General features: G+C 38.7%; 1 protein-coding gene and 2 non-coding genes across 3 annotated transcripts; all 3 read right to left on the bottom strand.

Annotated features, from left to right (window-relative positions):
- Positions 1-216: 216 nt before the first annotated feature.
- Positions 217-10,379, bottom strand: eif4a1a (eukaryotic translation initiation factor 4A1A). The gene is made up of 11 exons (XM_074624259.1): positions 10,264-10,379; positions 8,067-8,109; positions 7,605-7,737; positions 6,190-6,329; positions 4,926-5,094; positions 4,253-4,362; positions 3,714-3,857; positions 3,316-3,453; positions 2,022-2,111; positions 1,327-1,406; positions 217-1,209 (listed from the first exon to the last, which is right to left on the bottom strand). The coding sequence occupies exons 1-11, from the start codon at positions 10,284-10,286 to the stop codon at positions 1,065-1,067; spliced, it is 1,215 nt and encodes a 404-aa protein (XP_074480360.1). The 5' UTR covers positions 10,287-10,379; the 3' UTR covers positions 217-1,064.
- Positions 4,499-4,637, bottom strand: LOC141761434 (small nucleolar RNA SNORD10). Its single transcript, XR_012592577.1, has one exon. It is a non-coding gene; the product is annotated as a small nucleolar RNA SNORD10 (small nucleolar RNA).
- Positions 5,447-5,585, bottom strand: LOC141761435 (small nucleolar RNA SNORD10). The gene has a single exon (XR_012592578.1). It is a non-coding gene; the product is annotated as a small nucleolar RNA SNORD10 (small nucleolar RNA).
- Positions 10,380-13,408: the final 3,029 nt, after the last annotated feature.

Here is a 13,408-nt window from a genome sequence, read left to right as displayed (position 1 = left end):
TGAAACTCCAACCAGGTCGTCAGGGTCGAGAGGCAAAGTCTCCACAGCACTCACCGTTGTTTTGCCTCCGAACATCTGTGGCCACCGGTCAGTCTTCCAACTGAATGCTACTGCACACGTGACTGTACAAGTCAAGCAATATGTACAATAGCAATTAAAAAATATATAATATATATATGAAACAGCAGTAAAAGGATCAAAACGGTAAACAACTCATTCATGGTGGATTTTACTATATAGGTCTTTTTATTGAATATGCCCTGTGTACTCTCTAGCCCCAAAAACCTTCTGAACATGATGTGAGTTAAAAGGTTGTCTCCGGTACACTGAAGGTTGTTTAAATACTGATCTGGTCAAATGCAGCATTTCCCATGTAGATCATTGTGTTTGGAGTCCAAACTGAACTGCAGTCTAAACCGCTCGTGTAAATCGGGACGTCGCCGGGCGCTGCACCGCCTGGCGACGCTTTTGAGGGGTGCAAATCACAGCCACATTTCACAAAAGCTTCGATGGGACTTCTAGTTAGCGTCGTGCATGTTATCAATTGAGCATTAATTTAATGTTAAGCCTTTCAGTCACAGCTAGAATCTTTTTTTTTTAATGTTTTTAACATCAACTTTATCCGGGTTTTTTTTTTTTTTTTTTTAATTTTTTTAAATGTGCTTTTGGAAACGCGGTTATGTTTTGCACGTGTGGGGAACCAGTTACAAACTTGCTTGTTTGATGTTATAAGTCCTCGGTTTGCAAAAAACCTAAATGTTCACATGAATGCTTCAAGGTTTAGAGGAGGGATTAGCTGCAGGAAGAATTTAGGTGCCAATATGGGGTAATGGACAAGCAGATGAAGCAGGTCAGTAATTCCATCCTTCCAGAACGGCCAAAAAACTATTTGAAAGGTTAGGAAGGAATAATGGCCACACTCTTCCTTCCCTTAGAATGTAGAGGGTAAAGTCATGGTGGAATTTAGCAAAAGGAAGTTCTTAGAATTCAGATCGTATAAGAAAACAGAGTTTGACTGCTAAAATAAGTGGGGGAGGGGGTGGACGATGGGCACGTGGAGTCATCTAGATCAGATCGGCCACATTCATGGGCATCTCCTCGACGGTGGTGTTGTAGAATGTCTCAATGTCCCTCAGGGTTCGCCTGTCCTCCTCAGTCACCATGTTGATGGCGACTCCCTTCCTGCCGAAACGACCGCCCCGGCCAATCCTGAAGAGATAAGGAAAAAAAATAAAAAATGGTTGAATTGAGAGGAGGCCAGTGTGTTTGGAAGACTTGCTGGTAAACATTTACAGGATTTATTAATTTAAGGTTCACATGGTTTACCTGTGGATGTAGTTTTCCCTATTGGTCGGCAGGTCGTAGTTGATGACTAGGGACACCTGCTGGACATCAATACCTCTGGCCTGAGGAGGAGCACAATGAACATCACTTACAGAGCACATGATGGAGGTGAAGCACCAACTTTCTGCTTCAGTTTCAGCTCATCATCCAGATTAAATGAACCATGAAGTAACTTTGTAATGTATTTAAAAGTTCACACTACACAACTTTCAAAGTCATCAGATCGCATTAACTGTTCACACTACACATCTTTAGCCCCGATTTTCAGCTTTTGGAGCTCCCCAGATCTGAGGCAAATCGGCGTTGGCTCGCACATCATGTGTGAACTGTTCAAAAGATGCAAAGCAGAGAGGCTTGCAGACGCTCGCTGATGCCTCAGAGACACATTCCAGATATCTAGCACGTGTCTGCGAGGCACCTTTAAACAGTTCACACATGACACTCGAGCGCCGATGTGCGAGCGGTGAGCCAACATTGTTTTGCAGTCTAAACATTTGAGGACAAGACTTGAGTGTAATCCGCCACTAGTTGTGAGTCAAGGACTTAAACCCAGCTACGGTGGGGGGCAGATCGCTTCTCTACCAAGGAACATTCAGTCCTTCACCAACACTGCAGATGGGAGGAGAGGGTATCCTGGACTTAGTGTCTCGGTGTAAAAGGCAGATGGTTGTACATACCAGCAGGTCAGTGGTGATGAGGACTCGACTGGAGCCGGAGCGGAACTCCCTCATGATCAGGTCTCTCTCTTTCTGGTCCATGTCACCGTGCTGAAAAGACGAGATCGGTCAGTCACAGGAAACCATTGTGGTTCACAGACTTAACCCGAGTGCAGGGCTTCAACAGGCTGAATCATACATACAGTAAAGGTCTTTGCAAATGTTGGTGAATATTTAAATATTTCACAGCATTGTTATTATTAGTAGTAGTAGTAGTAGTGTTCAACACATCTGGCAAATTAGGACAGAACATATTAAGCTCGATGTTGGACATATTTTCAAAACGCTTTACAAAATTTCATCTCAAGAAAACTATTAATGTAAGAATATGCATTCGTGACTTTTTTTGTAGAACTTTTTTTTAATTAATACATTTTTATATTAATATGATTTTATATGAGTTATTTCTATTTGTTGACCAAAACGTGACAATGTTAATTTTTTGGAGTTTCTTTACTCCTCTATGACAGTAAACTGAATATCTTTGAGTTGTGGACAAAACAAGACATTTGAGGACGTCATCTTGGACTTCGGGAAACACCGATTGACATTTTATAGACCAAACAACTAATCAAGAAAATAAAAGGCAGATTAATAGACAATGAAACAAATAGTTGCAGCCCTAATGCAATCTTTTAAATAATTGAATGTAGTGATGGACTCTAATGGAGTAATGGTTGCAGTGAAGCAACGTTTCAGTCTCTAAGAACATCTGGTGATTTTTAACATTTTATTTTTTAAGTTTTGAGTGCAGTATTTCTTGATTATAAATCCTGCTGACAGGAACATGACCATTGAGGTACTTGTACTTTTACTTTATAGCCCACTTCTACTCCAACACATCACAGAGGGACATATTGTACTTTTAACTAAAATACAATTATTTGACAATATTAATTACCAGCTACTTTGCAGATTCTGATTCTTAATACAATATAAATCAACTAATTAACTATGCTATATTATTATGTAGTATATACAGTAGTAATTATACGCCGTAAAATATTTGTATTATGAAAACAGGCCATTCTGCATGATGAGTACTTTTACTTTTGGTACCTTAAGTATATTTTGATACTTTTACTTAAGTACCATTTTGAATGCAGGACTTTTACTTGTAATAGAGTATTTTACACTGTGGCATGACTTTTACTTAGATCTTCTACCAATTTGCCAAAATGGAATATCAAAATAAAAACTTAACAAAACCTTTTTGGACACAAGTGAAAACGATGGATATGTGGAGATGACTTACCAGAGCAGACACGGTGAAGTCTCTGGCGTGCATCTTCTCAGTCAGCCAGTCCACTTTCCTCCTTGTGTTGATGAAGATGACCGCTTGTGTGATGGTCAGGGTTTCGTACAAGTCACACAGCGTGTCCAGCTTCCACTCCTGAGAACAACCAGGTCAGAGACACACAGCACGATCACTTTCTGTTCACAGCATGTCCTCAAAGATCTGGTACATTACACTGCCCATTTATTTTAGCTAAAACTATGACTGAACTTCGTTTTACAGAGAAGCGCCTCTGCTATTTAGCCTTTCCTTAGAGATAAATTAAATAATAGAAACACCTCTCAGTATAACAGCACTCCAAACTACATCCTCCAAAAACAATCATAAAGTTTTCCTTCTGGTAAATGTTTCTTTACCTCTTTCTCCACATTGATGTAGAACTGACGGATACCCTCGAGGGTCAGCTCCTCTTTCTTTACCAGGATTCGGACCGGCTCACGCATGAACTTCTTTGTGACCTCCAACACGTCAGCTGGCATGGTGGCCGACAGTAGGACAACCTGATAGAGACAGATGAGGGAGGGCTGGTTAAAACCTGATCACACTCAGCTGAACATGTGAACCAGTGTAGGGACGCACCGACACCGGATCAGATATCGGACCGATACTGACTCAAATAGCTGGTATCGGTGACAATGGATGTGACGATGTTTTCACAAGTCCAAAATACTAAATATAAAATCTAAACATTTTAGGACAAGACTTGAGTGTAATCCGCCACTAGTTGTGAGTCAAGGACTTAAACCCAGCTACGGTGGAGGGCAGATAGGCTTCTCTACCAAGGAACATTCAGTCCTTCACCAACACTGCAGATGGGAGGAGAGGGTATCCTGGACCGCACACAGTGCTCAACTTAAAAGCAAAACTGACATTTGTTAGATAGTCTGCTTCATACCTGTGTGTTGCTTCCCAGTTTCTGGAAAATCTCATAGATCTGGTCCTTGAAACCTCGACTAAGCATCTCGTCAGCTTCATCCAGCACAAACATTTTGATCAATTTAGAACCTGCAAGAAAATGTAAATGAAATAAATAAACCAGAACACAAAGCTGCTATATTTACTAAAACTTGGCCTATTGTTTCAAAGGCTGAATGAAAGAATACAAAAGAATGGTGTTCACTTAGTCAAAGACGATGGGGGCTGTATTCAGAAGTGATGTATGATCACGTCTCTGTAACCCTGCTGTGCTGAGGACTAAGGCCAGCAAAACGCCAACCAGAGATACAACACACCAGCGGTGTACGGAGTCATATGACACGCATGAGTTTCATCATTATACAGCAGTTGTCCTCCTATCATGCACCAAAACTGCAAGTGGTTTGATTCACCGCTCTTGGAGTGACTAACTGATGACGTTTTACAAGTGGATCTTCCATCTTAGCTGAGCGTGCAGCAAGCAACTCATCTAGAAGTGCGTGTCCAGAGGAATTTGGCCACCATTATAGTGCGATTTTGTTTTATTCATAACATGAGTCAATGTTCCGGAAAGTTCTAGGAGGAACCGCTTCAACAAAATAAAGTCAAACTGCTGCCAGCTCAGCACATTCACACACCTCATGATGACTTACCGAGATTTTTGCGAGTCAACATGTCGAAGACGCGGCCGGGGGTTCCCACCACGATGTGAGGGGCTTCAGCCTGGAGCTTCTGGACTTCACTGCGGATGTTGGTCCCTCCAATACAGGCATAGCAACTGGCTCCCATGTAGTCACCCAGGGCGAGCACCACCTTCTGGATCTAAATTTGAAAGAAACAGAATACTGTTTTAACATCCTAGTTGTGATCATATTCCAGATTCCACAGCTAAAGAAACAGCCTTATGTCATCCTGTATACATGATCGTACAGTGTTGGGAGCAAGTTAACCATTAGGGCGGCACAATTTATTGCGATTAAAATTTTGGCTTCTAACAATTAATTGAACATGATCGCCTGCGATATTGATGTTTAAAATGTGCGTTCTGTTCATAGAAAGCTCAGCTGAATGAGTGAATGCACTTTCGGGTTTAGATCCTCCTCCTCCAACTGATTTATTCATAGGTGATGTATGCAGTCACTTGTGTTAACTGTAAACACTAGCGGCTGGGTGCTGTATTCAGAAGTGAGGTATGATCACGTCTCTGTAACCTTGCTGTGCCGAAGACTCAGGCCGGCAAAACGCCAACTAGAGCAACAACACACCAGCGGTGTACGGAGTCATATGACACGCATGAGTTTCATCATTATACAGCAGCCTCACTTCATATTCAACTGGGCACAAATGCAACCTCCTTTTCAGATTAATTTTCATAAGTTTTACTGGCTGTCTTTTAGCATTTATCGAATTTAACAGCCGTTGGACTCATTAGTCGAATGTATTTTAGTAGTCAAATAGTCACATTTTGACTTCAATACTGTGCAGGTACTTGACAGAAGTCTGAGCTCTACGTCTTAAATTTGTAATAACTGTAATTAACAAATTAGTACATTTGAAAGGAGTTGAAGTTTGACTGACTTCTGTGAACCAGTACTGAGGAACTACTGGGGAGGAAGTTTGAAAAACACTGTTTCAGCCTGCAGTGAAGCAAAGGTTTAACCATCTGACCAGGATAGTCAGATGGTTTCTATGGTCTGGAGGTCAATTAAACCTCCCTTATGAAACAGAACTTCCTGAAAGTAAGCCTGACTAACCATGCTTTAAGAAACTCTCCTGTGATGTGATCCATATGTTAAACAACAACTACAGTGTGACAGGATATTTGATCAATCTATGAGACACAAGACACACTTCAAAAGTACAATTTCAGTGCAGATTTTCTACACTTTTCTTAAAGTTCTGTGAAAGTGAGCCTACCTGCTGAGCCAGCTCCCTGGTGGGAGCCAGGACCAGAGCCTGAGTGCCTTTCAATGACACATCAATCTGCTGAAGGATGGAAATGGCAAAGGTGGCAGTCTTCCCAGTGCCAGACTGGGCCTGAGCGATCACATCGAAACCTAAAAGCAACAAACAGAGATCATCAGATAGTTTCACAGAAACCAATGCTTTGGTTTGACCCCTCGCTTGATCAACTGCAAGGGTGGTGATGGTTTTATCAAAACAAAAATGCTCAGGTGACTTCCTCAGCCTGCAATATTTTGAAAATAAATGACAGACGGTGCAAGTTGGCGCTGATGAAAAAGAGCAAGTGAAATTGCTTTTAGCCAGCCACAACATGGATCCACACATAAGTATGTGCATACTGGCTTGGGCACAGGATGCTAAATAATGAATGTTGACTTCTTTTGAACCAGACACTGGAACAACTAGAATACGTGTAATTGACTTTTTGCTGGAAGAGCAGTCAGCGGTACCCGTCGGTGAGAGAAATCGGTCCGATTGGCTGTTCAGCTTAAACGAATCAGTGCAAGGGAAGAGAAACAGAAGTAAGGAAAGCAATTTTTTCACCTTCATCTCATCGTTCCAATACACGGATATTTACACAACGACAAGGCCATCTGGAGTGAAGCTAAGTGATGGGCGAGAGTGGTGTGAAAATGGTCGGCAGATGCCTTTTTGTTTCATGTACGCATCACAGCGGCTTGTATATCCGCCATCTTAGGTCTTTCGGTTTCCCTTTTGGAACGGCAAATACCACTACCTGCCGGTAGGGGGAGTTCTCTCCGCTCACGCAGGCGCAGAACATTTGTGGAAGTCGTCTTTGCGGCGCGTTTGAGTGCAGCTTTTTGGTCAAAAGACAGACGATGCGGGGCGATGCAATGGTCGCGTTGCTGCTAGTTCTTTGATGTTTGTGTGTGTGTGTGTGTGTGTGTCTGGGCCTTTAGAGGTGCGCCGTTACTGGCCAGAGAAGTGAATAATACACAATAGTTTCTCAGTTGTATATAATAATACATAATCTAAAAATACTAAATATAAAATCTAAACATTTGAGGACAAAACTTGAATGTAATCCGCCACTAGTTGTGAATCAAGGACTTAAACCCAGCTACGGTGGAGGGCAGATAGCTTCTCTACCAAGGAACATTCAGTCCTTCACCAACACTGCAGATGGGAGGAGAGGGTATCCTGGACTGCACACAGTGCTCAACTTAAAAGCAAAACTGACATTTGTTAGATAGTCTGGCTCTTATCTCAGCCAGCCACCACACTTGTCTTTGGTAAAATGCCTGCTAGTTCTTTGACGACGGTTGGGTATGTCTGGGCCTTTAGAGGCAAGGCATATTCAAGTGACAATGTTGACTTCTCTAGTAAAAAAAATAATCTTTACTCACCCTTGATACAAGGCATAATGGCTCTCTGCTGGATAGCAGAGGGCTTCTCAAAACCATAGGCATAAATTCCCCTGAGAAGGGCCTCGCGCAGGTTCATGTCATCAAAACTGTCCGTGATCTCAGTCCAGTTGCTCTGGAGGGGTTAAAATAAACACAAACACAACATTGAAAGTGATGGACTTGAATTTGATGTCATAACAAACAGCAAGGGATCCCTTACAAGTATATCTATAATTATAGTACACTATTCAACTGTATGGGAACTTATTTTTGTTATTTTCCTTTAAAAAATGTCCTGTTTTTTAAAATGCACATGATAAGACACAAAAGCACATAAACAGCTTTAAATTTTAAAAAACATCTGTATCTGCAATTCCTGCCCTGGATTACTTGGTGTCGAAACCAAATTTCTCAGTATCGCCCACACCTATCTCTTAAGTACCACAGATATAAGGTACTCACCTCAATGATCCCATCTGGCTCCATGCCTTCGGGGCCATTGTCTCTGTGAATGAGAAGACAAAGCCATTGTTATTCATTGCAAAGCCACAACAAAACACAAATTAGCATCACATTTATTCATTTTCTTTAAAGAGTCAACTGAAACTAGATAACCCATATCGTAATGGCAAAAACACAGTAGGGGAAACATTACCATCATGTTGCAGTGATGGGTTAATAAAAGAATACATGGCCTCAACCAAAATGACACAATAAATACCTTATCAATATACTTTCAGTTTGTCATTTATTATCAGATTTCTACTTAATTTTCTTTAAAACTTTGGCATTTCAGTATCTAAATTCAGTTGAGTCAAACACAGTAGGGGAAACAAGACCATCATGTTGCATTGATTGTGGATGGAGGAAGACAGCCCTTTAAATGTCTCCACCAAATGACACATTAATACATCCTTATTAATATACTTTCACTTTGTCAGACGCCTTTATGATACGTTAGTATTGCCTGTTTGCTTTCACCTCCTTAAAAACCGCGTATTTTCGGCTCTGCTAGGTATTAATCAGTCGTTTCAATCCTCCTGCTTGTTAAAGTAAACGCCTTTTTTCTTTTCCACGAGTCCGCCATTTCTACTGCTGCATACATTCAAGATGGTCGTTTCTCTCCAGGCTGGAAGTCGGAAGCGAAGCGAAGTCGAAACAGAAACATCGACCTCAGCACACGTAGAAATACACTTTATAGAGCTTTAAAAACAACGTGACTAGCTGTAAATGGCTTTTAAAGCCTAGTTGTAAAGCTTAAATGAGGGATAAAGACGGTTGTAGCTTAGCTTTCCTCGACATAGCCTCACATCCAACAAGGCCTTCCTCTTCTTTATATGTAAATGTGTCATTTTATTTATTAAACCGTGTCAAGATAGTGAAACCAATTAAACCATGCGACACTAATCATGTTTGGTTTCGATTATTATAGATATTTAAATCAATATCCTCCTCACAAACACTAACCAGACACTTCCACACATCTTTTTGATATATTTACTGTGTTATTATTATTAAATACATCTTGTTCTATTGTTATTTAATATTCTAATTGTTTGTTATCACCATTATGTAGTCTTTATATCAATCTTGTCTCTAGGTGCAGATAAACCCAGTGCCTCTTCCTGCTTTGTATATTATTCTTTTTTTAAATATATATTTACTGTATTGTTATTATTATATATATTGTCCTAATTGTCACTATTATGTAGTCATATTTATATTAATCTCGTCTCTAGATGGAGGCTTCAGATAAGCCCAGTGTTTTTTTTTACCTCTTCCTGCACTATATATATATATTACTCATTTATTATTTTTGTTATATTTACTGTATTATTATTATAATATATATTTATATCACTATTATATGTAGTCATATTATTTATATATTTATATTAATCTCGTCTCTGGGAGCAGATAATAGATGGATTTTTTGCCTCTTTCTTCACTATATATATATATATATATATATATTAATTTATTGTTTTTATACATTTTGTTGTAAAGTCTTAAATAAGACATAACACGTTATTCTAGCACGTTAGCATGATGCTAACCTGTTAGCGGCCTACACTAGCCGGCATTGTCCTCCTGATTAGCACTACCACCATGTGCGTCTCATCGGCCAAAAACACTAAATATACCAACATTAGCGACCTCAAACCTCCACAGCCTTCTTCTACTACATCCCCAGCAGATAATTACACAGTTCGGGTTCATAATTATATTTAAAATCAGAGCTTTTAATGATTATAATCAAAGAAATGTATATGTAAAAGGCCTCAGCCATGACGCGTTCACGTGTTCACTCCACAAGGCGCCGGGTCGCCATTTTGAAACAGAGGTGCGTTCAGGGCCCGAAATTAAACCGCCATTTACGACGCCAATCAACCCCTTTAAGTATAATTTAAAGCGCTGAAATGCACATTTATAACGTAACAAAGCGAAAGCTAACGATTTATCCGTGTTTTTTTTAATATAAAAGCTGTAAGAGCTGTTTTGTAGTCGAGCACAGAATCGGATAAAGGATGCTCTGTTCAAACGTCTACTTTACCACAAAAGAGGCGTAAATAACAACGATTGTATCACATTAGGTGATCTATTTCAACACATTCTGGTACATATAGAACCCGTAAAGCTTATAAGATATGTTCCTTACCTATTATCATATTCAGCCGACATTATTCCAAAGAAAGAAACTGCGGCAGAGATGTCTTATATACGTTGACAACACACTAAAAGGGATTCTCATTGCAACAGACCGCCGTCATTTAGCTTAAGTCCCGCCCATGGAGGCTTCTGATTGGTCGATGCATACGCCCATTATATGAAAGCCCGCCCATGGAGGGTTCTGATTGGTTGGTTTCTACGTCATACAAAAGTAGGCGGGTTTTAGAATTTTTTGTAGCGCATGATTGTGGAAGCGTTGCCATGCCAAGCGGGCGGTGTTTATGTGTTTTGTAATGAGAGGTAACCAAGTGATTATTCAACCGCGCTACGCTGGTGTAGAATTTTTAGGTCCCTCATGCCCAGTTCAGCCATTCGTCAACGCGGACAAAAGGCAGTGGCTACCTGAGTTTTATTATTTATTTCTCATAAACTTGTGACTAATCTCCAGGGATGTTTTTTATTTGTTTTTATTCAAGAGTCTTTATTTTAAATTTGAGGACAATACAAAAAGTAAAAAAAAAAATACATATAAAGGAAATGAGGGATAAATAAATAAAAACAAACATTTAATTTAATTTAATTAAAATGGGAGCCTTTTTGTTTTTTTGCAGAATATATTGTCTTAATATATAGTTCCATTTATTTCTTGAAAAGTGAGGTTTAACTCTAACTTTGCGACAATGATAATGAGATTGATTAGAAAATACAGTACTCTCTGGTATATTGTGTTGAACCTTTAAAAAAAAAAAAATACCCAGTGTCCATAACAAGAACTTTGCCAAAATAAAAAAAGGCGGTTAAATCAGAAACTATCTGATCAAAGAATATGTAAACAACCCCTAAATTCACAGAATAAAATACTGACGCCAAAACATCCTAGTTCACATCAAAGTTGCCTAAACCTAAAGAAATTGTAGTTTTGTTGCCTAAACCTTTATTTTAAATTTGAGAACAATACAAAGATCAATTTAACTGATACATGGGTAAAACAAAATACATATAAAGGAAATGAAGGGATAAATAAATTAAAAAAAAGAATTAATTTAATTTAAAAGTGGTAATGACTTAACATTAAAATGGGAGCCTTTTTTTGTTTTTTTGCAGAATGTATTGTCTTAATTTATAGTTCCATTTCTTTCTTGAAAATACTGAAGCCAAAACATCCTAGTTCACATCAAAGTTGTAGTTTTGTTGCCTAAACCTAAAGAAATTGTAGTTTTGTTGCCCCAGCCTTTATTTAAAATTTGAGAACAATACAAAGATCAATTTAACCGATACATGGGTAAAACAAAATACATATAAAGGAAATGAAGGGATAAATAAATAAAAAAAACAATTAATTTAATTTAATTAATTTAAAAGTGGTAATAACTTAACATTAAAATGGGAGCTTTTGTTTTTTGCAGAATAAATTTGCAGAGGGTAGTTTGGGCTTTTTTGTAGTTAATTACACTAAAAAAATGGTTTAAAACATTCATTATTCTCAACAAATAAATGTTTGCACTTAATTTATTGAAAAAAAAACACTTCTAATGTTTGCACATTCAATTTACAATAAAAAACATGTTATTTTCACTGTTTTACTCGACTTTTTTTTTTGCAGAATATATTGTCTTAATATAAAGTTCCATTTCTTTCTTGAAAACATTAAACTGTGGTTGCAAATTTGCATTTATGAATGTAAAACTTTGCAACAATGATATTGAGATTGATTTGAAAATACTCTCTGGTATATTGTGTTGAACCTTAAAAGAAAAAAATACCCTGTGTCCATAGCAAGAACTTTGCCAAAATAAAAAAAGGCGGTTAAATCAGGAACTATCTGATCAAAGTAAACAACCCTTAAATTCCCAGAAAAAAATACTGGAAAGTTGTAGTTTTGTTACCTAAACCTAAATAGTTTCATTCAGTTTTACAACATGTTAGACTTTGTTGCTTTGTAAGTTTCACTTTACAACGTAGTTGGCCTCTAATGACTCACCTCTATGGTGCTTATAGCAGCTGATGACACATATTTATTGGCCTGATAACAGTCAAATCGAGTGGACGGGGAAACATTTGACACAATACCAGCCCTGTGAAGAGGCTTCAGCTCTGTATGCAGATAAACGGTAAATTTTCACTAGCTTTCAGATAAATGTTTTGAGTAAAAAGTACAATATGTTTATATGAATGACGTGGAGTACTAGTGTCACGTGGCATGAAATGGAAACTCCCAAGTAAAGTATAAGAAGTGAGTACAGTACTTGAGTAAATGTACTCTGGACTCAGGTAAAATTTAAAAAAATAAAAGCACAATCCCATGTTTGCCGCATATTTTTTATTTTCAGCAACCATAATGCATTGTAGAAGATATATAAAACTGTCAACTCTGTTGCATCAAGTCCTGTTTGGAAAAAAAAACGGGAAAAAAACAAACACACAGCTATCAACAAATTTGTCTTTCGTTATAAAAAGAAGAGGAGGGTGCTGTAACTCCACTGTGAACGTACTGGATCTGTAGCTGTCGTGGTCCTCACCAAAAAAATGGCTCTCAATCTTTCAAAGAAATACTAACCAGAGGATCTCTTTTTGTACTTCGAAAAAATAACACGTTATTAGTTAGTCCTCCTTTTTAACACCGTTTGTTTTAAAGCAATAAGCATATCAACACATTTACTGACGAGATAAAACACAGAAAAAAGATAAATGCGATGTAAAGATAACCCCCTTTTCTTTGGGCCGATGTGTCATGTTCTGGCTTGTTTTGGGGCGGTGATGCACGGATCCAGTCTCCCACATGAAGGTGTACTATTTGGGGGGGAGGGGGCGAGTGATGGGAGGCAGAGGGGTCAATGTGTGGTGTGTTTCATGGATTCTGATTTCCCTAAACAAAAACAAAAAAACAAGCACTAGAATGGCTCTTCACACTCTGGAAGCGTTTTCTGACGTCAATATGGCAGCACATTAAGTTCCACTGTCACTTTAGATTCATCTACACGTCTTGTAGGAAACTGTTGAACAAATATACATTGGAAATGTCACGTCGCACCACAGTGGCAAACATTATGTGCTGACTAGAGAGAAAGAACTGTCGACTGTAGCATGGGGGAAGTGTGTATTTCATGTTGTTGCTGAAAGAGTTTCAACCTTTG

This window comes from Sebastes fasciatus, chromosome 22 (assembly GCF_043250625.1).
Source record: "Sebastes fasciatus isolate fSebFas1 chromosome 22, fSebFas1.pri, whole genome shotgun sequence".
Classification (NCBI taxonomy): domain Eukaryota; kingdom Metazoa; phylum Chordata; class Actinopteri; order Perciformes; family Sebastidae; genus Sebastes; species Sebastes fasciatus.
This window is presented reverse-complemented; position numbering and strand designations above follow the sequence as displayed.